This window comes from Tachysurus fulvidraco, chromosome 5, assembly GCF_022655615.1.
Source record: "Tachysurus fulvidraco isolate hzauxx_2018 chromosome 5, HZAU_PFXX_2.0, whole genome shotgun sequence".
NCBI lineage: Eukaryota > Metazoa > Chordata > Actinopteri > Siluriformes > Bagridae > Tachysurus > Tachysurus fulvidraco.
The window spans coordinates 18,014,126-18,037,994 of record NC_062522.1 but is presented as its reverse complement, the minus strand read 5'-3'; the positions used below and the strand labels follow the sequence as shown (position 1 = coordinate 18,037,994).

The 23,869-nt window shown below is 36.2% G+C and overlaps 1 protein-coding gene across 6 annotated transcripts; it reads left to right on the top strand.

Moving 5' to 3' along the window:
• The first annotated feature begins 441 nt into the window (after window positions 1–441).
• On the top strand, window positions 442–23,294 carry sycp1 (synaptonemal complex protein 1). 6 transcript variants are annotated; one of them, XM_047813134.1, is made up of 34 exons: window positions 442–566; window positions 2,031–2,157; window positions 2,244–2,325; window positions 2,477–2,520; window positions 2,603–2,767; window positions 3,264–3,331; window positions 3,413–3,486; window positions 3,600–3,658; window positions 4,001–4,067; window positions 8,295–8,368; window positions 11,836–11,944; window positions 12,046–12,131; window positions 12,278–12,462; window positions 12,575–12,642; window positions 12,717–12,778; window positions 12,860–12,976; window positions 13,659–13,763; window positions 13,977–14,080; window positions 15,111–15,201; window positions 15,309–15,379; window positions 16,525–16,606; window positions 16,791–16,853; window positions 17,818–17,880; window positions 18,059–18,175; window positions 18,349–18,459; window positions 18,545–18,637; window positions 20,427–20,501; window positions 20,577–20,651; window positions 20,758–20,829; window positions 20,917–21,048; window positions 21,146–21,217; window positions 21,289–21,396; window positions 22,214–22,279; window positions 22,351–23,294. In XM_047813134.1, exons 2-34 carry the CDS (start codon window positions 2,032–2,034, stop codon window positions 22,489–22,491), a joined length of 3,027 nt encoding a protein of 1,008 aa, XP_047669090.1. In that variant the 5' UTR covers window positions 442–566; window position 2,031; the 3' UTR covers window positions 22,492–23,294. The 6 variants fall into 6 exon arrangements, with proteins under 6 accessions (XP_047669090.1, XP_047669089.1, XP_047669087.1 ...); XM_047813133.1 differs by having other exon boundaries at window positions 17,818–17,898; window positions 21,289–21,390; XM_047813131.1 differs by having other exon boundaries at window positions 17,818–17,898.
• The last annotated feature ends 575 nt before the right edge of the window (window positions 23,295–23,869 follow it).

Sequence of the window (23,869 nt, the reverse complement as noted above, 5' to 3'; positions counted from 1 at the left end):
CAGCATTGAACACCTTTGCACCTCTACACCAAATATCAGTGCCTGGTCACACTAATGTGCTTGTGGTAAAAGAACAAAACCATACAACCATTCTCCACCATCTAGCTGAAGGAAACACACATACACATGCATTAGTGCCACATTAGTCACTGTTATTAACTGCTTTCTTATGTCTTTCCTGTCATCTTATTATGATTAACTTGTTGCTCATCTAATCTACCTTTATCTACCTGTCAGGTTAGCTTTTTGTTCCTTGGTCAATTTAGCAACTCTTAAAATTGACAAAGGAACCAAACAGTTATGGTATAAATGGATAAAACAGGTAGATAAAGGTATATTAGTTAAACATACATTTCGCTTGGAAAGTACATGGAAACAGATAAGTTTTTATAAGTTAATTACATTTTCTTGAAGTCTTAAACTGTAATTTGTGTGATTTAGACACATCTGGCAACCCCGTGAACGTGCATTATATTACAACCAGCACGCGCATCAGAAGTATAAATTCAGTTGAAAACCGTTAGGGTCCTTACTGAGGTGCTCGCAGAGATACGACTAATAAGCAGGTAATTAATCAAGTAAGTCTGAAAAATCGTGATTTAAAAGGTAAATAAACATTCATTCGCTCTAAAACAGTCAAGTTTTACAGTTTGAAAAGTTTCAGTAACATGCTAGCTCAAAAAACACGCTAATATTGTGCAAACCTTGGCTAATAATTCACCTCATATTCCGTACAACTGACAAAATTACGAGTTTTGGGAGCTTTCTGAGAGCTACTATTTCCCAGACCAAACCCGAAAGTGAGTCAGCTATAATAAATTCTTACATATGCGTCTTGAGTTATATTTCAGCTTGTAATTACTTACATTTGTCAAATTAATCGCTTCTGTCCATTCTAGTAATCGAGTTGATGCTCAACATTAAAACTGCTCACGTTATTCAATATTAAGCATGAAGAATCTATGTAATGTCCTCTTATGTAACGTTTGTCACTTGATTAAATACTAAAATTGACTTAAAACTAAATTGGTCCGATGGCAAATTCGATATCAAGTTCAGCTTGATATAGGAGAATGGTATTCTGTAGACTATAATTAACTTTTTAGTAAAAATGTGTGATCTCATACAGGCTGCAATGTTTATTCAGGCAAAATAAAAATTCATCTTCACTAGCCACTTTATCCTCAGTGGTTCGAGAGCCTTTTTTAGGAAAAATGATCATGAGATGGAAACAAAACCTGTATGAAACACCAGTCCACTCACACATTCAAACCCAGAAACAATTTACTAATTCACTTACTTTGTTATTGGAGGTGGGGTGAAGGGTTTGGGGCACTGTACTGCCCTCAATATGCATTTTGATTAAAACAAATTTGGACCCGATGTTTTGAAAAGAATCAGGGGAACTGTTGTCTCATCAGTATGAGTATTCACACGAGTGAATCAAAATTACAGAAAAGTAAGTACATATGAGTCTTTACTGGTAGTAATTTAAAAAAAGTAACCTTTGCTAGCAATTATGCAAATTCAACCACAAAAAAAAAATAGCTTAAATTGCTAGTTTTTATTGTAAATTTAAAAAAACACTGCATTCAGACATTTTAGGCCACAATGATGAAAAAATCGTGAAGAGACTGTTTAATCAAAGAATCAAAGAGTGTATTATTTCATCCATTTCAGTATTGTGTTCAGTTGACCCTTTTCTGTTTTAACTGCCATTACCCCCATCAGACCAGTTTAGGAAACCAAACACATAGACACCATGAAATCATACAAACTGAGGGTGGGGAGCCATTAGCGGTTTTTGATTTTAATTATATAGTCGCATCAGCGTACAAGATCACTTTTCCCATAACTTAAAATGTAACAAAATATATATTGATTTAGCATCATCATTGACCTCTTTGCTGTGTCTAAAATGGAATTGTACTGTATAGGCACATCCTGAAATTATGAAAGTGCTTGTTTGCTTTTCAAGAAACCTGCCATTAGACGGACAGCTAGCTAATCCTTTTTGCATTATGTTACAGCATGGAAAGAGCATTTAACTTTAAACTGTTAGTGCCTCCTAGACACAGGCTAGGCCAGGTGTCAGCCGTTAAGCCTCAAGATACTGGGCTGAATGAAGATAACAGTAGCTTAATGACACCAGTTACGGTGAGTAGAAATAATAGTTGGAAGTTCAAAAATTTCTGTTTTACTGTAGATGAAGATATTAACTGGTGTGTGTATTTTTTCTTTAGAGTTTTAATAAATGTTTTGAAAAAGAGATTATTTCAAACAGTAAGATGGTGTTGCCTACAGAGTCCCCAAGACCAGTTAAAGGTGAAAATGGGCTTTTCATGTAGAGACATGATTTAAATTTTCTTTAAAAAATTAAATAAATAAAATTAAAAAACATTTTAGTTAAAGTTAAATTATTTCGATGTGTATGAAATGTTCCTTGATATAATATTTCAAGTTCTCTATTTTAAAGAGATCACAAAGATGAATGCTGTGATGCCAATAGAGAAAGAAGGGGTGAGTGACTTCATATTTCATATTTGTCAATAGTTCACATGTGAGTATTGATTTTATTAATTCCTACGGTATGTTTTGCCAGCCATCGTTGAGATCTAGTCAGCTATATTCCAAACTTTTTGAAGAGGCTGAAAAAATAAAAGCTTGGAAATTGAAAATGGACTATGATATCTTACAAAAAGATAGAAATCTTCAGGAAAATAGAAGGACAATTGAAACACAACGCAAAGCCATTCAAGAACTTCAGGTAAATATGGCTAAATAGACAAATAGCTAAAATCTGATTTTCTGTCATATTTTTTATCATTAGGAAGGGCTACATTTTTATGTGTTGTTAATTCTAAGTATTCAGGACATGTGACTCAGCCTGAACAGTCAAAATCAAGTTTCTTTTTTGTTTTATCATGCATACAATTAATCAGAAGATGCACACAGAATTTGAATTGCACGCTCCATCCTTTTTTTTAAATGGTGTAGTTTGTGCTGAATTTGTGACTGGCCACTGGGATGTGTTCTGTTGTAGGTCTGTTTCAGATTGTTCCTGGTATTTGTATCATTTCTATGGTTTCAAGGGCATAAAAACTATATTTAAATGTCTATATTTAAATGTCTATATTTAAATCTAATATTCAAGTAGTTTTTGGTTAGTCACAAATCAGACCTGTGCTGATTTCACCCTTTTTTTAGTTATTTATTCAAACATATTTGTATTTTACTTTAAATAACTTATGCTTTTGTTACAGTTTGAAAATGAGAGTCTCAGCATGAAATTAGAGGAACAATTAAATAAAAATGAAGATATGAGGAATAAGTATGTATAGCATATATTTTTAACTTAATAACTGATTATTAAATATAGTAAATTAATTTGTAATTTGTGTTCTTTTTGCAGAAATAATGCAACAAGAAATTTATGCAACATTTTGAAGGACACTTTTGAAAGATCCGTTGAGAAAATGAGCCTGTGTAAGTGACATTGTAGAAGTCTGTTACATCCAGTAGGTCATTGACTTACTTAAGTGTGTAATTATAAATGCTATTTTTTCCTATGTTAAAACAATAAATGTAATTTTCTTTAGTTGAAGGAGAAAGAGAAGAAACCCATGGCCTCTTCTTGCAAAACCATGAAACCATTCAGGTGAATTATTTTTCATAGTAATAAAAACAGTTGAAGACTGAAAGGACGTGACATGTGATTTTCAAAAATGGCATTTAAAATGGTAGTGTGTTATTGTGCTTGTCAATATTATTGTGGTGGTCTGAAAAAAGAATTGCATGTTGCTATGGCTGGATACTGATAAACAGGTTTGAATAGGCTTTGAAACTTTTTACTTTTTGATTTCAACATATTTAAAGTTATATAACTTGTAGTAAATGGATGTGTGTATATATATATATAGTAGGTACAACCTGTAGCTTTTCAGAATGTCATGCAGTAAAAAAAATGGTCGATTAAATATTTGGTTGTTTCTTCTTTCAGAGGATGATTGGTGCCTTTGAAAGTCTCCGGCTGCAAGCAGAGTCTGACCAACTAGAAATGTTAAAAGGTAAACAATTAGAGGAGATCCCTTTTGAGGGAACTTGATGCTGCATCAAAGTTGACACTATGGGAATGCTTCTGAACCCCCGCTATATTACAGAGGAGGACACACACTCTCATTGTGTTATTTGTTTGGGAGATGAGCATGCCCGGTCGGCTTTAAAGGGAGCCGGCTGCATGCTTTGCGAGAGGTAACCTAGCCAATGTATCTTCTAGCCAAGCGTCTGTGCCTCTTTGTTCAGGTCCTGTGTCTGCTGAAGCAGCGTGATGGCTTTGATGATGGGGCTTGCTGGTAGAATTTGCAGAAGCGGAGCAAGAGATGGGTCATTCCCTTTCTCTTGCCCTCTGCCCTGATCTGTCAGTTTTGGTTTCGGGAGCTTGCATGGTGATTTCTCCCAATCCAGAAGAAAGTATATAGCTGGCTACGTCAGGTTCTGAGGAGCTCAGTGTAGGCAAGGAAGGGCTTGCTTCTTCTGATCTGCCAACCCAATCAGTGGTGTTTGAGGAGCTCTTTGAGAAGGTCATGCATGCTGTGTCTAAATTGAATTTGCTCTGAAGGGATGTTAGTGGCATCCGATCTAATCTAGACGACCGCTTTCTGGCTTCAGGCCACATGCCAAATTCAGGCAGGCAGCTGCTGTTTTCTCAGACCTCCATGACAAGGTATTGACATCCTGGGGGAACCTCGATTCAGCCCATCTCTTTTCTCCTGCCACTTTTCATTTTTTGACCATTGCAAGGCTTTAAATACGGCCATGTATAGGGTTGAAGAGAAAGTTGTGAAGTATTCCCTACACTGCTTGCATGCAGGAAGCCTGTGCATCTTTCTAAGCTGTGTTGAGCCACCTCATCCCTAAGGTAAGGCATACAGTACATGGCAGCAGGCCAAACAGGCTGACCTGTTAAAAGAGTTCAACTGAGGGGGGATTGAACCCCGGTATCAGATTTCCACCAAGCCACAGATCTTGCAACAAAGTAGATGGCCCAAGCCATAGGCCATTCAATGTCTGTACTAGTTGCCACGGAGAGGCACCTCTGGCTTAATTTAACAGGGATCAAGGACAGGGTTAGGTCCTTTCTACTGGATGCCCTGATTTGAAGGGCCTATTCAGTGTCGCAGTCTTGGTGCTGATGTCAACAGGCACCAGAAGGTGAAACGTTAGTGGGCGAAATTCTGGCCTGGGCGGCCTGGGCCGTCTTCTAGCAGCACTTTTCTGCCTCCTAGTTCACTCACAGTGGAGATAAGGGTGTTGCGGGTCGAGCCTCCTGTGAAAGGCTAGGGAGGCTGGTCAGTGTGTCCAGGCCCAGACCCATAAGGTAAGAGAGGACCTTTGGTCTTTCATCTCTGCCAGGCGGGCTAAAAAGGAATCCTGATTCCCTAGAACTAGGGTTCCTAGGAGTGTCCTTTCCAGGGCAGCTTTCCCTACTTCTCGACCCAAAGCCTCTGGCATTTCAGGGGTCAGTGGGGTCTGACAGGTGTGTCTCTTTTGGTTCTTCGTGTTCGTCCTAGAGTTTAATTTCCTCTTGCTTCTGAGCAAAGGGGAGATAGAACATGTTCACCTCCCAGATTGGGACTCCTACTTTTACAGCCGATATTTTGTTGTTCCCTAGAGAGATGAGGGGCTGCGGCCTGTTTTGTACCTGCGGGCTTTGTACCTTTCTGAACTTCCTGCAAGTTCAAGATGCTCATGCTCGGACTGGTTTGTGACAATAGACTTTAAAGACGCCTATTTTTACTTTTTTTTTACAGAGTACAGGAAGTTTCTCGACCCCTGGTCTACTCCTATCACCATGCACATTTACTAAGTGCATGGACACTGCCCTGGTGCTGTGTCTCTACAGTGCATCCATTTACTGGATTACCTGGACAAAGGCTATGGTGACCAGTCATTGATGATACCTCTCTAGGCCTCAGGTTGAACCCAGAGGAGTGTGTGCTTTCTCCATCTCAGAGAACCAGCTTTCTGGGGTAGTTTCCCCATAATGCAGGCACATCTATGTCCCTCTAGGGTGCAGACCTGCCAACCTTTACGCATTTTGTGTAGCAGATACGCATTTAGACATCAAAGTATGCTGCTATGATTTGTCACTTCAAAATACGCATTGTAAAAAACCATTGATGCCTTTGAGTTCAACTGTCTGTGCATTTGCGCACCAGGCAATGCACCTATGGGTGTAACCACATTGGGCAGCAACCTGGGAAAATAATAATTTGACCAATCATAGTGCCAGTTTAAAACTCTTCAACGCTACAAGCAGAGAGCCGTCAAAACGAATGTGGTTTTCATCTGTCTCTGTCTGTCTTCAATTCTTCTTACAATGACTGTTTTTTACAAGTGAGGACTTAATGTTTCAAAGGTAAATGGCCAGAATTGTGAATTTCATCCATTTTAATAAGCCTGCCGAACCACAGGCGTCGTTAGACTCCTTTACTTGGGCATGTGCCCAAGTGTCCGGTGTTGTGCCTTAAGTTTAAGTTTTACGCACAGATCAAGTTTTACATTATTTGCCAGTATTTATATAGGAAACGTAAGTCATGCCTGTAAACGCATTGTATTCGTACTTTAACGGAAAAGACAAACTGGTGCGAGCACGCAGAAATCAATATCCGTGAGCATCTGTGTATCCCTTTTATAGCACGCAGTCATGCTATAACATGACGAAACTAATGTAATCTTTTAAATATCAATCGTATTCTGACTCCATTGTTACTGGCTCCTGTAGGTCACATCTGATGGACATCAGATTTTTTTTTTGTTGTGAAAAGCAGGGAAATAGAAGCAGAAAGTGATGAGGGAGGTATTATTATATGATCAGCCAGTCAAAATCATAGTGAAGTCTAGAGTCTTGCATTATTGCTGAGAAAATTAACACATGTATGTGTTGTCAGATGTTTAGTTCATTAGATCTAATTTATGGCAATACATAAAGAGTTATTAAAATAGTTTTTATGTTGCCTTTTCAATAAAAGAGTTCTTCATGGTCTACTTGTATGATGAATAACTAGATATGGTGGTGAGTGAAAACTATGTGATAAGTAAAAAGTTGTGTTGAGTGAGCATGTGAACTTAATCAACACTGACCAGCAAATGTGCCAGACCTCGCGCCGCGTCGCTGAAGAAAAAATTTTTTCCAAGGTTGGCAGGTCTGTAGGGTGGTTTCCATCTTGTCAGCAGTGAAAGCTATTCAGCTAGGGCAAAGCCTGTCTGTCTGAAAGATGCAGAATGTGATCGGCGTCGTGGCAGAAGTAGCCAAGAAGTTATCCCTTTGAGTCTGCTTCACATGAAGCCATTCCAGCTCTGGCTCAGTGGTGTAGGTTTTCATCCCATCAGGCTTCCCTTCAGCTTTCTACTTATCAGGAAAAGACCCTGGTTCCTGACCTTGGGTCCCATTCTATGGGCGTGTCATTTTTGCAAGACTCTTTTGATGGAAGCCTCACTTTCGGGCTGGTGAGCGGACTTGGACAGCCACCTCGCACAGGTTCTTTGGGAGAGCTCTTATCTCTCATGGCACATAAATTGTCTGAAGATTCTTGCATTCTAGCAGTGCAGTACTTTCTCCCACACCTCAGTGGCTACCATGTGCTAGTGCACATAGACAGCATTGCTGTGGTTTCCAATATCAATCATCAGGGCTGTCTGTGTAGGTTTGCGCAGCAGATTCTGCTCTAGGTGTAGACTAGTTTTCTTTCACTAAGAACAATTTTTATCCAAGGATATGTAAATGGGGATGCAGACTTTCTGTTGTGGCAGGTGCTGAGGCCTGGGGAGTGGCATCTCCACCACTAAGGTGGAGGTTAATGGTGTACCATTTCTGCAAACCACGACCACTGGGCCTCCTTGAGTAGGCACCGCCTGGTCTCACCTTCACTTCCCTCAAAAGAGTGGAAGATCTGCAGGCTCTGTCAGTCACCGTCGCTCAGATAAATAGAAGGTAGAGCAATATGACATAGATGGCCTTATATGTACGTATTCACTTTGTCACCCATCCTTTCCAAGCCATTGGCCATTGGCATGTGTGCACACAGAGCTTAAGGCAAATTTCCTCAAAGAAGCATTCCCATAGCATCAGCCTTGACAAAGGATCTCGTTCCTTTCTCAGGGAACCGATTCATACGTAACCTGGTGTAGTTATATAAGATCTAAGAAATTGTGATAAATTTAAAATATAAGGACATGCACTATTGTATAGATGTTACATAATAAAAATGCATTTGATGTTTATTTGCACACAGCTAAAGAGGGCCTTAAACAGTTTGAGGAGCTTAAAGTGAAATTTGAGAGTGACTACCACATGAAAGAAGAGAAGGTAAGTGCACCTGTTCACTGTATTGGACAGTATTTTATTACTGTGTAGAAATTTTTGATTATATTTTAATATTTTTTTCTGATAGTTGGCAAAAGTTAATTAGTTCTTTATAGCTCCAAATGAGATCAAGTCAAAAGCTTGATCATATTTTAAACCAATGCATCCTTTTGTGTTGCAATATAAACATGACATCATCAATAAATGCTTCAGGCCAGGCCTACAGTCCCCTATAAAACTATCGGATATATGCATTTACAGCATTTGGCAGACACGATTATCAAAAGCAACTTAGAGTTTATCTCATTATTTACTTAATTTTAAGGGATTTGCTTAGTGTTGGCAGCTTGATAGACCTGGGATTCAAATTTGCAACCTTCCAAGCAGTAATCCAACACCTTAACCACTAGACTACAACATTCTTCGCATTTTAGGTTATAGAATAAAACATGAAAATACCCTGACCTTATTTCAGGCTTTCAACCAAAAACCCATTCAAAAAACCAGTGACTTTTGGATGATGGAACTGGAAAAGCTAAAATTTAGGATTTAGGTTTCATTCCTGCAGCAGTCTGTGGGCAGTGAGAATCTCATACAGTAGATACCATATTTGTGCTGGTACAACTTGCACTAAATTCACAATGTGATGAAGTATTTGCAACAAATACACTGTCAAGCAAGCAGCTGTGGTGTTTGTTTATAGCCTGTGAAAATTTTCAAGAATCATGAACAAGAGCTTATTTTCTGCAGTAATCCCAAACCGAATAGATTCTGCAGCACTCTATTGCGGAAAGGTGCAAAATTCCAGGACACAGTTTTTTAATACAAATTTTGTTTTAAATGTGTAGTTCATGACTTCTGCATTAAGGAGTCAATAAAAACCTATTAGATACCAAACATTACTTTTTTAACAAAAATATTAAATGTTACTAGAAAATGTTGGTATGACAGTAAAGAAAGCAGCATATTATGTACTATGCCTCTATCTCCACAAGAACTGTGCAGATTCTCTAAGATGCTCAGGAAAAACTTGGCTATTATTTTCCTTATAAAACTGCACTTGAGTGCACAAAGTGTATCTGAGATGACTCATGCATTTTAGAAAAACAAAAAAGAAAGGGTTGTTGATTTTGTTGTGTTTTGCTGTTTATCACTCAATACTTCGTGGCATTTTTAGCATGTGCTTAAGACTTTTGACTTTTGTATAATACTACACCCTTTTGTCTTAAATTTCATTTTATAAGTTTAAGACCACAACGAGTTTAATAATGCAGGCTGTAGTATCACCTCTTATGGTAAAATATAACTTTGTAGACTACTTTCAAAAGAACATTTCAGAGGATCTGCTTATCTGCTGAACTCATTATTACAGAAGAATTATTGTGCACATTAATTTGACTGGCATTTCCATAAAGGTTGTTAGATAAAATATGGTGTAGAGAGAAAAATGTTATGTCTGGAAGCATAGAAAAAAATTTTCATTGCTCCAAATTGGTGCAACAAAAAAGTGTTATGTGATTGGATGACCAAGGAAACAAGATAGTATGCTCTCTCCTTTGTCAGTCACTGTGACACTTGGGCATCTCTGAGCTCATGTTAACAGAAGAAGGCACATAGCACTTTCCAATGGAGTAGCGCTGCAACCCCTGCATTTAGTAATTTCTGCAACCTCTCTATGCCAGCAGCAGTAGCATCCAGCTTTTATGTTTTAAGTCTTATGAAAGAAAGGACTTTGTTTTGCATACCTTCCAAAAGTTTTGCTGGCATTGCAGTGATGTATAATTGTAGATTTAGAGATTTAGTAAGCCCAAAATGCAGCACGTTACAAGCGGGTTCATTAAAGTTGTGTTTGTTTTGATTGTTGTAATGCTTGTGGATATGGGCATTTTGGGAACGTTGGTATTTTTGTAGCCATTAATGGATCTATGAAGGTCAGCACACTTTTTCAATCATTTTATTTGTGCATTTTTTAATCGTACCAATGTTACTAAATGAAGAAATAATGTTCATAAGAGTTCCACCACAAACATTGTGGTTACCATAAAAAGAGAAATATACCTGTTTAACAAATGTTTCTTTTTCAGTTTGCTTACCTATTAACCACAAAAATGTTTTTTCATCACAATTATATCGATTTCACCAAGGTGCCAATCATTTTAAAAAGCTTCCTACGTACAGTACTCATTCTCACCTGTATACTGTAAATATGTGTAAAACAAAGAAACAAACACTTTCCGTCACTATCAAGCAGGAATATTCTTTTTCTAAACAACTGGCACTCCTGAATCTATTTTCCTTTTCTAATATAATCTAAAATTCTCTTACTCCTTTTTGAGTTCTCTTACTCTCCTGCCTGATCTCTCTTACACTGTGTAATCTGACTTTATCTTGAAAAAATGATTGAGTAATATGAAAGTATGAGCAAACATTTTTATCATATAATAGATTCAAGTGATCATGGAATCAGTATACTGTCTATCACTGAGTAATGTAATGCCCCTTCAATTTCAAAACGTCCATATTAATTGACATTTATAGTTCCCTGGTGAACAAAATTTCACATATATCATTTAAATACAAAACCAACTTTTATCTCTTTTTTTTAATTTGTTTAGCACACCACTAGATTTTATATTTATAAATCAAAATAAATATCTCATGTGGTGTTTTATTTGTGGTGCTAATGCCCCTACACATAAGCTCTTCTCTAAAGAAAACTAACATAGAAATAATTACAACGTATTAGGCAGCTCCAATGCTACCAATTTTCCCTATTTCTGAATAAGCATAAGCATTATGCTAACCATACTGTTTATACTATTATGTTTAGAGAATTACAGATTCCTATCTGTTTTTTGTGGTTGGGTGTTTGCATCACTGTTTTTGTGCTGAGCATCATAAAAAGCGATTACTTAAGCTGCCAAAGTGCATGAATCATATTTACATTTTCTTGGGACACAACACAAATTTTCCCATCGCTATTAGGCTTTGCCATTGTTTTTATTCAATGCTAATGATGACAGCACATTGAGGCATCAGTAGACAAGTGAAAAGTCACTGAAGTATAGGCAGCACAAGTAATTTCGGGATGTTGCTATGTGTTCAGTTTTGCACACAAGAAGTGTGAATCGTTCAAAATCGTTCTTTTTTTCCTTGTGTTCTGAAGCAAATCTCACACATTGACAATGTAATCTATGCATCTCATCAAAGTTTTAAGATCACATTTCACACTGTGCAATACAATGCTTCTTGCAAATTAAATTGAAATAACACAGACATGTTGTAAACTCAAATTCTATTGCTGGTTAAAAGCTGTGTCCATTAAAGTCTTACTGCAGACTATAGCATAATTTTACTTCTGTGAAAAGTGAAATGTAGAGTTAATTAAAACAGACAAAGATGAGTTATTTTTAAGATCTTTCCCGGACACATTGATTACAGACTTTTGATTAGAGAATTTGTTTATGAAGGTTTCTCTGCTTGAAGAACAACTAAGAGAAAAGGAAAGTCAGCATACAGAAATTTTACTCAAACTCCATGAGACTCAGAAAAACTTCAGTCAACTGCAGAATTCTGCAAGTATGTTTGGACAAAATTTTAATTGTTAGTGTAATTTTCTGTGTTTTAAATGTATTAAAGTATTAAATGTTTTGTAAACAAATTGGGATTCACTTATATAGACGAGCATCTTCACAATTGTAAAGAAGAACAAAATGAACTGAAGGAAAAACTGGAAAGAGAAGAAAAACTCAGGCAGGAGAGTGAGGTTTGTGCTCATGCTTAGAATATTTTAACATGTTTCATAGAATTAGTTTGCTTGTAGATGCTTGATTGTGCCTCGGGAATCATGTGTTTTCTATTATTTGTGATTTTCTGGGTTTTTTTTTTTTTTTTTTTAATTTATTTCTCCAGGAAAACCAAGTTTTGTTAGTTAACACACTTGAACAAGCCAAAGAGATGTATGAAAAGAACCTTCTGGAGAGAGATATCAAGCTTAAAGATATAAGTAATAGCAAAGAGCAACTGGCACTCCAAATTAAAGAGATACAATTGACCGCAGATTCATTACAATCCTCTTTAAAATCTGAGAAACAGAGGTAAATTGGCAGAGAACTGATTTACTCCATATTAGTAAAACTAAGAACAGTTGTAGCTGCAGAAAACATTAGTCTTCTCTTGTGATCTTTTAGTGATGACTCTTTTTCACAGGGCACAAGAACTTGAATCAGAGCTTAGCTCAGTGTCTCAGGATCTTTGTAACAGAAACAAAGAGCTAAGTATGTACATGTTGCATAGATAACAAACAAAATCCTTCTTGCCATCTTCCCTGCTAAAACAAGTATCATTACAGGAATACTAAAAGAAGTGAAAGTGGAGTGTGACAGCCAAATACAAGCTCTTACATTGGAAATGGTATGTGGTGTTCTCGCCAAATCATTTTTGTTTTCAGTAATAATTCATTAAGCTGATAATATATGTCCTTTTATATTAAAGGAGACAAAGGAAAATACCCTAAAGTCTTTTGACGAAAAGATAAAAGAAGATGAAGTAAAGATTCTTCAGCTGACCTTGGAATGTGAGGGAAAAGAAGCAGATATTAACACATTGAAGGTAATGATGCCTAGTCTTGTAAACCAATGGAAAACAGGGTCTGTGGATTCTTCAGTTGATGAAAATTTGAGGAGGTGCTTAGTATATACCAAATTTTGCTTCACTATATTGATAATGTTGATTGTCACACATCTTAAGTCATAATAAGTTACTACTGCTGCAAATTTTTATTTTAACAATGCTCTCACACCCTTAGAACCAAAATGTTTCTCGAGTATGATCACCAGTATAGCTAAATTGTATAACATTTAGTTTATATATATTTAGTTTATAGTCTATGTGCTACCAAAAAAGCTGTTGAATGTGTTTTTTGTTTTATATTAACACAAATACAAAAGGATTTGCTACCAATACTGCACATGTATCCTGGTCTTGTTCGTTCACACCAAATATCCCTCCCACTCATAGCAAAAGGATAGATTACTGTTACTTTTTCAATATGGCAAACATATAATTTATACATTGAAAATGAAAATTGTATTTGCATTTTAATTTTAACAGCAAATTTAGGTCCATCAAAATGTAAATGCAAATATATATTCATATTAAAAATTCATATTTTCATATTAGGCATTAAATGCAAATACATGTTTGAATTAACAATTTAAATTTTATTCTGGAAAATGCTAACGTAATTTAGTAGAGAAATATTGTGAGCTTTGTATTTTATTTGTTTCAACAGGAAAAATTAGATTTTGCTGCATTTGAAAACAAAAAAATGATTGCTACCTTGGAAGAGGCTGTAAATGAGCAAACACTGCTGAAGGAGCATTGTCTTTTGAAAGAGGTAGAATTTAAAGCCTATTCTAAATATACATGTCAGAAGCAACACTATCTTTGTAGGGTCACATTCCAAATTGAATCCATAGAGCCACTTACAGTTATTCCTTTAGCATACACACCACAAATTAGGCTTCATTAAAATTGGTGACAGTCAATATGCAGAAAGCTTAACACAGCAAAGTCTGAGCTTGACAGTACTGTGATATCTCTTACCCAGGACAGATTGCAAAAGATTGAGGAGCAATTATCAGAAGCACTGAAGAAAGAGAGCGAATCAACTAATAATATTGAAAGACTGCAAAATGATATCAGCCAATTCAAGTAAGGAAGCGAAATTTTTACCACTTTGATCTATAACCATAACTGTAAATTGGGGCATGCATAGAAGACTTCATAACAACTTTATAGCAACATATAAGCATGACTACTAAGCAATTAATGACTGATGACGGAAACATTATCACAATTTACTACATGTTATGACTGCCGATAGCTCCCTCTGACAGTGAAGTTGACCTTGATCACAAGAGGATGGGCTTATGGCTCTTTGTTAATGAGCTTAGTGACTTCAAGGTGATCTATTAGAAATGTATTATACACAATGATCCATTTAAGAAAGTGCTTGGTAACACCTCAGCATTGAGGACACTATTATAATAGTGATAAAATGGTGTTGTGCAAAGGTCAGCTTCTCAACTATAATTGTAAAGGAGTACCAAAGCATGTTCTCATACCCAGTATGGAAAAAAATTGGGTATTGATCCATTCATACTGTATCTGCCTATCCGAAGCACCAGTAATTTACTTCAGGTCTCCTGAGTTCTCTAGGCCAAATGCTGCCAAGTTCATTACACCTAACCATTAGCAAAAATTATTTATTTTTAATTTTAGTAGCCCAAAAAATATTTTTATTACAAATCTACTAAAAGAAATGTTGAATTAAAACATCATGTTTTTGATAACACCAAAATGTTACATATAGTTTTAACTCCTCATTTCTTTTCTCTCCATTCAAAAACCACTGCACTGAACACTAGGCAAACAGTTTACAATTTTACATTTTGGGGAGTTTGGAGAGATTTAAAACTGCAAATATGCAAGTAAGAACATAAACCCAGGCTTTTGGAATGTAAAGTGTCAAATGTGAGATTATAAATACCCAGGATTAATTATTAACCCTGAGTAAAGTATGAGCAGTGTGACTTGTGAAATAAAATAAACCAGGGTTTTGTTCTCCAGGGGTTTACTATGACCTTGTTTTACTATTTAAAATATGAAAAGCCTTTTGTTCATATATGTAGTTACACAAACATATAATATGTATGATATGTATAATGACATCTTTATATAGGGATAGGTATGATGATCTACTGGAGAGATTTAACCAGCTTCTTCTTGAAAAGAACACTGAACAACATGAGGACAGTGATCCAAAGGGCAAGGTTTGTGAACTTTGTCTTAAAATGTCTTAAATTAAGACTGGTGATTTGTATTCTATTACAATTAAAGCATTCAATAAACACTTAATATTTTCTACTATCATATACAGCAAATGAAAGTAACTTTGGAAAAAATGAAAATTGAAGTAGAGAAACTTGAGGTGGAGAAACAACAATTACAGTAAGTAATACTACTTGATACATGATAGAACTTTTAATAATTTTGATAGAATAATTTAAATAATACATTATAGAAGTGTAAAATTTTCATTATTTTGGAAAAATGGCAGAGGTTTCAGTTGCCTATCCTGAAATAATGACTGGGTGCCTTTAAAGCAAATGAATGAGGAGTAGCTGGCAATGAGTGTGATTAAAAAGAAAGCTGTTGCAGCAGTGCAACAGTGCAGTGAAATGCAGAATTTAGTTAAGTACAGCTGCCTTGCATATAGAAACAGACTCTAGAAGGTTCTAAACAATTAGCTCATCCTGGTGGAGAGTTCAGCTAACTTAATAACAATAATGATCAATAATCAATGAAAAATGTATTTAACAGAAAATCAGAAAACGGTATAAAACAATAAAAACAGTATCTGTAAATATTATATAATATAATAATTAATTAGTAAGCATATCAAAGTATCTGCTCTGGCAGATGAAAATACACCAGCCCTGGGTTTAGTAAAAGCTCAGCTGACCTGCCTGCTCTAGGCACCCTGCTGGTCTAAGCACTGGTCTCTGGCCAACTGTTTGTGTATTTGGGGGCAACATAAAAGACCACACTGACTAATAAGAGGTCAGCAGTTTGGATTAAGGGAGTGCTTTAGCAAGTGAATTGTTAGCTGAACAGCACTAAGAAGAGTGGAGATGATTATCTATCTTTGCCAGATTTTATAGGCTGAATGTTCCTTCATTACAGCTTATTTTCTGTGTGTGTAGGTGATTATCACCCTTAGTTGAGAGCAACATCAAAATCTTAATAGTAATGTTATAGAACATTAATGCCAGACTACCTGGGTCCCTCGATCTGTCAAGGATAGCCAGTGGACAAGTGTGAAATATCTGAGACCATTTATTGGCAAGACACATGCTCATGAATATGATCTTTGCCATTAGTACTCAGCAAGGAAATGAGCAAACAGGAAAGCTCCAGTAGTTACTAACACAACTGCTTTTGTCACAGAACCACCATCATAAACAACATTCCAAAACCTTTCATTGTTCTCCTAATATTAGCTCAATATAAGCAAAAAATAGATTATGCCAGAGTTAAGTTACAATGTCACATTAAATGGTTTTGTTTTGTTTTGTTTTGTTAATGGTATACAGAAAGCAGTTGGAGGTACTAAATGCAAAAATTGAGACGCAACACCAAGAGAATGAGAATATCCAGGAACTGTTAAAAGAAGCTGTAAGTAAAACTGAATTTTTCAGTATAGGTAGCAAAGTGCAGCTGCTATGGAGGCTATAAAGATCCCATATCTGTTTTGTTTGACTGCCACTTGTTTTGAATAGAATTTAATTGCATATAAAGAGTGTTCAATCCTGCTGTATACACTTAACAATTCAAAAGACATTTCTCTACATTTATGCAGAGTAAAAGCTCACAGAATAGGCTGGCAAAGAAGGAAAGACAAGTCAAAGCACTGGAACTAAAGGTGAAATTATCTGATATTTCTAGCAAATTATATTTTTGAGATATTCAATTCTGGCAAGAACATTTAATGTTGCATTTAATTGGCATAACATTGATCATTTAAAACAGTTCTCCTAGTCCTGTACATATTTAATTTTAACTTAACTGATGATTGACCAAATGTAATTAACTATTAAGGCTATAGGATATCAGATTTTGATATTTATTCATTTCTAGTAGATCTATGCTATTCTAATTTTTTAAGGTGAATTGTGCTGTGTTTTTCCTTCACCATATGCAATAATTGTATGGTGTAATGTCATTCTGATTAGTATGGCAGTATCTGAATTGAAACATATATCCATAGTAGTTAGGGAAAATCGTTGTCTTAAAATTGATTTGTGCATGCAGGGATATATGTGTTCATTTGTGGATATAAATGTAAACTCCTGAATATGAAAATATTCTGTGAGTTCTGGCTCAAAAGTCCAGACACTGAGATAACTATTACTTTATACACAAAAGAAGTTCTACTACACACTGACAGGCAATAGCAAACACTCAATCATGGGCACAAAAAAAATGCAACAAGATTGAGAGATTTAAAATTATTTTCTAAAAAGTTTCAGATATGATGAAGTTTAATCAGAATTTTGTGCTGAAGATGATAGGTATTTATTTCTTCACTTAAATTGTAAGCTAGTAAACTATAATTTCCCAGGGTATTCTAGCAGTAAGATTACAGCAGAAAAAACAGTTCCCCTGCAACTAGGTTTTGTATTTTCACAACAGACGGTATTTTCAGAGACCTGACAGCCACAGTGATGTGCAAAAAATGTGTTGTTTTTTTCTTTTTCTTTTTGTTTGTTTGTTCATTCTATATAATGGGTAGTTATTTATGTACTTTCAAATGCATGTTCTTGTATTAAATAGGGTGTTGAACAATTTTTTGTTTTATTCTGCCTCTCTTCTGTGATTCTTTTCAGTTGTCAAAACTTAAAACAAAGCAGGAGGCCAAAGCCAAGACTCAAGATGAAAATCTGAAAGAAGTACATAATGTTTCCTATGTAATGTGTACAGTTTTATTTGCAGTGTTTTTCTTTAAATAAGTGTTTTAATTTTATGCATTAATTTATTTAACTTTCTATAATATGCAGATATTGTTTCTTTTCACTCACTTGTTTATAACACAATTGACCCCATTGACTTTGTTGTTTATAATAAAAGATAGCCCAATTAAAAGAGGAATCACAAAAGCTGAAACACTACCACCAGGAGGAATATAAGAGAATATGTTCTGAGCTGGAAAAAAAATCAGCTTCTGAGGCTGAGCTAATACTGGAGGTGAAATTCTTTGCCTTTTTTACATACCTTTACCTGGTACTGATGATTCTTTCTAAGGGTGGCTATAGTGTAGCACATTTCAACTTTACATTTTAAAATGTATAAAATGACTTAGAGAACCATTTTGTTTAAGCTTAACACTGCTGTTTAGAACCCTTTTTTGGTTTATGCAGGTGCAGAAATGGAAGCAAGGATCACTGGAAGCAACAAAGAGTAAGGAAGACATTGAAATCAAATTCCAACAAAAGATAGCTGACATGGTTGCTTTGATGGAAAGACATAAGGTGAATATTATTTTATTATGATTACCATAATTAATGTTAAAATTACAGCAAATTTATGACAAATTCTTCTTGGCTTTCCTGATAGCATGAATATGACAAAATGGTGGAAGAGAAGGATGCAGAACTGAATGAGAAACGAATGCGAGAAGCAGAAGTTAATGCTAATAAAACTTCATTGGTAAATTTTTAATTGTTTTTCTTGGATTTAAATTCAAAATTGAATTATTTTCTTACTATATATAGTTGGATCCAGGTCACTTAAGAGAATATAGGAGTTACTACACCGAGTTACACATATGTAACTTACTGCATCATGGCTGACACTGTGGGAGAGCCCATTGTGGAAGCGGTTTCAGAAGCCGTGTGAAATCGCGCAAATCTGTTAGCTGAGGAGGTCATGAGACAAACCAGCAAGACAATATAAGGGCATCTGCATCACGTTAATCCAGTTTCGACTTAACTGAAGGAAGTGCAATTGGATGCCCAGAGTGTGGCAAGAGAAACAGCCACAACTCGTTTCATTCTCAGGGAATGAATATAACCCAGTGTAGTTCCCTTTCAAAAGACTCACCATTGCATCATGGCTGATGCTATGGGAACGCCAATACCAACGCCCCCACACGCCAGGAGATGTCTATCCCAGAGGTTGTAAAAAAGGCACAAACGAAGCAGTAGGGGAGCACCACTAGCCCTGTAAGACCCAGGAGTGGTTATCGAACCCGATATGGGTGTGTGGAAAGGAAAACCCGCCACAGCACAAATATCCTGGAGGGAAAGGCCTCTAGCCATTGTGCTGGACAAGGTGATACCCCTAGTGGAGTGAGCCTTAATCTCTAGAGGTGAAGCCAACATCTGACACGTGACTCACAGCAATGGCTGTCACATATACTTCAATGTACCGGGTGATCGGCCCTCAAAGAGGCGTGTCTGCAAGATCAGTATTCACAGGGCAGTGAACTAAATCCTGACGGCACAGAGAAATCTGGTCTATGCCTTGGGCAAGATCTGGTGCGCCAACATGAACAGAGGGCACAAATACAGAGTGCCCAAATGATTAATGTAGGGGACCACCAATGGTAGCCCCTGAGCTTTGGTGGAAAAGTATTTCAGCATTAGAAACATGGCCCCATTTTCAGGCAATCTGTGTGCCACGAGAGACAGGAACCCTCCCAAATGCCATGGGCTAAGACCGCTCCTGAACCTGAGAGAGAAGCGTCAATTAAAAGAATCTTGTGATGATGATGCCCTAAGAGTGGGACGTTAGGTGAGAAATCGGGGTCTGTCCACATAAGAAGGATATGAAGCTCATGACGCATAACCCTTGTGACCCTGAAGGTGAAAAATCCCTTGAAACGGTCTCATGTGTAGGAGACCCAAAGGAAAAGCTTCAGTTGCTACCATTATGAGCTGAGCCAGATGCCCTTTAAGGCAGAAAGGCTGGAATCCCCTCGAGTTGGAAATAGACGTGCCTGCATCGTGGTTGAAGGTGGTTCTCTGAGAGGTAGAAAGCACATTTTTCCCTGATGAGTCCCTCGACTGAGTCAAGATGAGCCAGAAGTTAGGTAGCGGTCAAGCTTTTCATTAGGCTAATCTAAAATAAGCTTAGCAACAGCGTATATAATCACATCCAGGTGCACTTTGAACACCACAGAATGGAATGCCATTTTGACTGCTGCTTGCTCATTGTTGCCCACATTGAGATCGTCAGAGTCCTTTCCATTTCTGCTAACTCAACTTGCGACCTCCATGACTGACGTGCTGCCTTAAAAGACGTGCCTCATAGTCTTTATATATATCTTCTTTTGCCCTAGTGCCCATAATATGCTGTGTAATAATGAGCTGTTACATAATGAGCAGAAAATTGACATCAGTGAAAATGAAACACCCAGAAAAAAAGTAGTAGTGTTTTTTTAATCCACTGTAGCAATTAAGTTATGCTCATATTCCTCCTGCAAAACATTTTATAGGAGCTGGAGCTATCCTACCTGCAGGTTGAAAATGTACAATTAAAACAACAGCTTGATGAAATCAAAATGGAAAAGGTAAGTCTGGTTTTTGTATTGTTTTGTAATAAATATATTTATATAGAGTTTTAAAAAATAATGTGGATATTTCAGGAAAAGCTGCAGCAGCAAGTAGAAGAAATTACCAAGATGCAGACATCTCAGAAGGATATTTACAAAAAGAAAGAGGTTCATCTTCTTTTGAATGCAGTAAAACAATTGATGTGTTGTATTTGTTTTATTATATCCAATCAGATAAAGCCTGACCTATATTTTCTTATTTGTCTTACATAAGGAGTGTCTAAAACAAGAAATGATTGCCTTAAGGAAGCAACTTGAATATCTTGAAAAAGACAAGGCTCAGAAGGTGTTCTGTTCATTCATTTAAAGCACTGGTAATAGAGTATTGAAACATCAAATTTTTTGAAAATTATTTAAAAAAAATTTTTTGCAGCTGTCTGAGGCTGCTTCCAACAGAAAACGCTCTAAAACAACAGATGTTGGTGCCATCAAGAAATCAACCCGTGTCTTTTCCAAGAACACAGGAATTGAAACTCCATTAAGAAAAGACCCAGCAACACCTTTTGTTAGTATTTATTCAGTATTTAGATTGATTGTGGTGATTAATCTAGTCGAGTTAATGTGGTATCTCTATACATAACATGTAATCTTTTTAATAACAGAGATTAGATGACAGTCTTAAGACACCATCTTGGACTTTGGGAACAAAAACTGGAACAACATCTCGAATAAGGGTACGTATATATCTACTCTTTTTGTCTGAAGTAAAAAAAGAATGATTAAGTGAGTGTATTTTCTGTTCCAGTCTTTCAGAATACGCACCCCACCTTCAACAGAGAAATCAGCACCATGGAAGCAAAACACCCTGGAGCTGGATCCCAAATCTGACAGCTCAGAGCAAAATGATGTACTGGTAAATTATTCTGTAATGCTGTTTAATTTACCTTCACTCTACGAACCATTTTTTGCTTTAAAACAGGGGTGTCAAACTCAAATTCACATTGGGCCAAAATATAAAACTGAGATAAAGTCACGGGCCAAACTGAATATTTATTGAAAAACAAACTTTAGTTTTGCTTAAATACAGGATTTGGAACAACCAGAGCTTGATATTACAAACACATAAGAAATAAGAGCTTGATATTAAAAATACATAAGAGATTCTGCAATCTCTGCTGCCACAATAAAGCTTTACAGCCTTTACAGCAGCTTCACTTTTTGATTGTGCTTTCATGCTTTCTGCCAGGAAACCAGAGTTTTTTCATCTCCTCTGCCTTCTGGAGCTTCTGCTTTGCGTGCAGGTCCTTATACTTCTCATAATGTTTTTTTCATAGTGTCTTCTGATGTTATATTCTTTCGTTACAGACACGTTAGCTCCGTTAGCATACAAGACAAACAGGTCTGTCCTTTATATTCGTGAACAGATAATCTGCCTCCCACCGGTCTTGAAAGCTCCTATTGTCCTATTGTTGATGTGACTGTAGCATGGTTGACTGTCAACAGAGAATGAGGTGCGCTTGCTGTTCGTGACTACGTGTCAATACAATGGCAAGGCATTCTGGGATTTGTAGTATTAGCGGAGCATGCGGCTAGCCAGCTGTAATGCACATTTTATATGATCTCGCGGGCCAAATATAATTAGAGTTTGACACCCCTGCCTTAAAGGAACAGTGAATAGGTTTCGCATCGGTTTGATTTGTATTTCTTTTTCCCTTTTTATGTTTTGGCAGAATATGTCTACAGTCATTAACAATCAAACAAAAGATTCTGGAACAGAGTGCCTGGGCTTATTCAAGGTTTGGTATATACATATGACATATAAGGCTTTTCTCAGAGTAACTGTGATGCTACAAAACTTTATTTATAGGTACAGAGAACTGCTGTTTATAAGTCTCCAGGAGCAGCAATAAAACTGGCAGCTATGAAGAGGATGCGGGATGCAGGTTGGACTACCATTACCAGTTCAGACAAGAAAAAGAAAAAAGTCACTGAAAAAATATTTGCTTAACCACTTATATATCAATAAACAGAATCAGTTAGACTCTAGAATTGTTATTGATTCACCTGTTCATTTTAATTTGAGAACATATTTTTAAATATTTTTTATTTATAGAAATATAATTATATTAAATATATTTTCATGGTATGTTTTCCTTAATTTGTTTGCTTATGTGTGTTCAATTGCAAAAGATTTAGAAATTTCAATTTTGAAATATTATTCCTTGTTACTGTTCCACAGTGTTGTTTCACTTATTATTCTTTAAATAAATTAAACATTTTCAAGCATGTTTTGAGTTTTACAAGAATGTAACTAAGGCTGTTGATTAGTTTTATTAAAAGTTTAAAAGGTGGTGGGCTCTTGTAAATGTTCTGTTGCTGGGTCCTCACTCAAAAATCCTTCTGAATTGTGTGTGTCTGTAAATTTCTGGACTTCATTCAGTGTGGATTTGTAGATCTGAGTTCCATCAGTTCCAGACCTCCTGAAATCACTAGTGTTTCATTTGTTATTTTTTTACTGCCCACCTACGAGTACAGGTACTCATAAAAAAAATAAAAAAATTAATTGTTAAAAAAAAAAAATTTTGGTTTTTATTTTTTACGTGTCAATATACTGTAGCAGTTGAACACACAAAAGTCTCTTGAAGAGATTACACTTAATAAAATGGACAGGAATGTTTCTGAATGAGGATCTAAAAAGAAATAATTTGCTAGTATCTAAATGACTTATAACCCTGGCAGTTATATTCATCCATTGATGTGTGCCTGCCAGTTATACAACCTAATATGGCACTGTAATTTTGCTTTACCTCATTTGATTCCTTTGTTTGGCAAGTTTTTACATGGTCTTTATTACTTCTACACATAGAAGTTTCCTGATTCTTTTTAGAACACCACCCATTTAAATGATTAGTGATAAAAGCTTCTATGGCACTATGGGTGTAACTCTAAACTAAAAAAAAATGTACCATTGTTGTTCTTGATTTTATTTAACTTACATTGAAATACTATTTAGCAGTAAAGTTTTACCAAATAATAAAAGCACAAAATACTCATGTAGTGATTATTATTTTCCCCATATAGTGAGCTCTATGTATTTTCCACTATGTTAAGGATGTGTTGTGTAGGCTTCCCATGCTCTTCCCTGTTTTTCATTGTGTAGGTGTGGTCAGATGTTTGAGTGGTTTCATTGTGTATCCTCAGCAGAGGTTGCCATTTTAATTATTAATGCACAGCACACTGTTTTAATTGTATCATTACAAAAAATTATACAGTCTCTTTATTCTTTCATTTATCTGCTGTAACTGCTTTATCTTTATCAGGTGGATCTGGAGCATAAAGAAGTACTGCATCCGTCAACCACACGGGGTGTGTGTGTGTGTCTCTCT

Coding starts and splice junctions, on each gene's coding strand:
- sycp1 (XM_047813131.1), top strand. CDS start 2,032: ATGGAAAGAGCATTTAACTTTAAACTGTTAGTGCCTCCTAGACACAGG. Junction 2,158..2,243: donor GCTTAATGACACCAGTTACG/GTGAGTAGAAAT, acceptor TTTTTTCTTTAG/AGTTTTAATAAATGTTTTGA. Junction 20,652..20,757: donor ATATTTACAAAAAGAAAGAG/GTTCATCTTCTT, acceptor GTCTTACATAAG/GAGTGTCTAAAACAAGAAAT.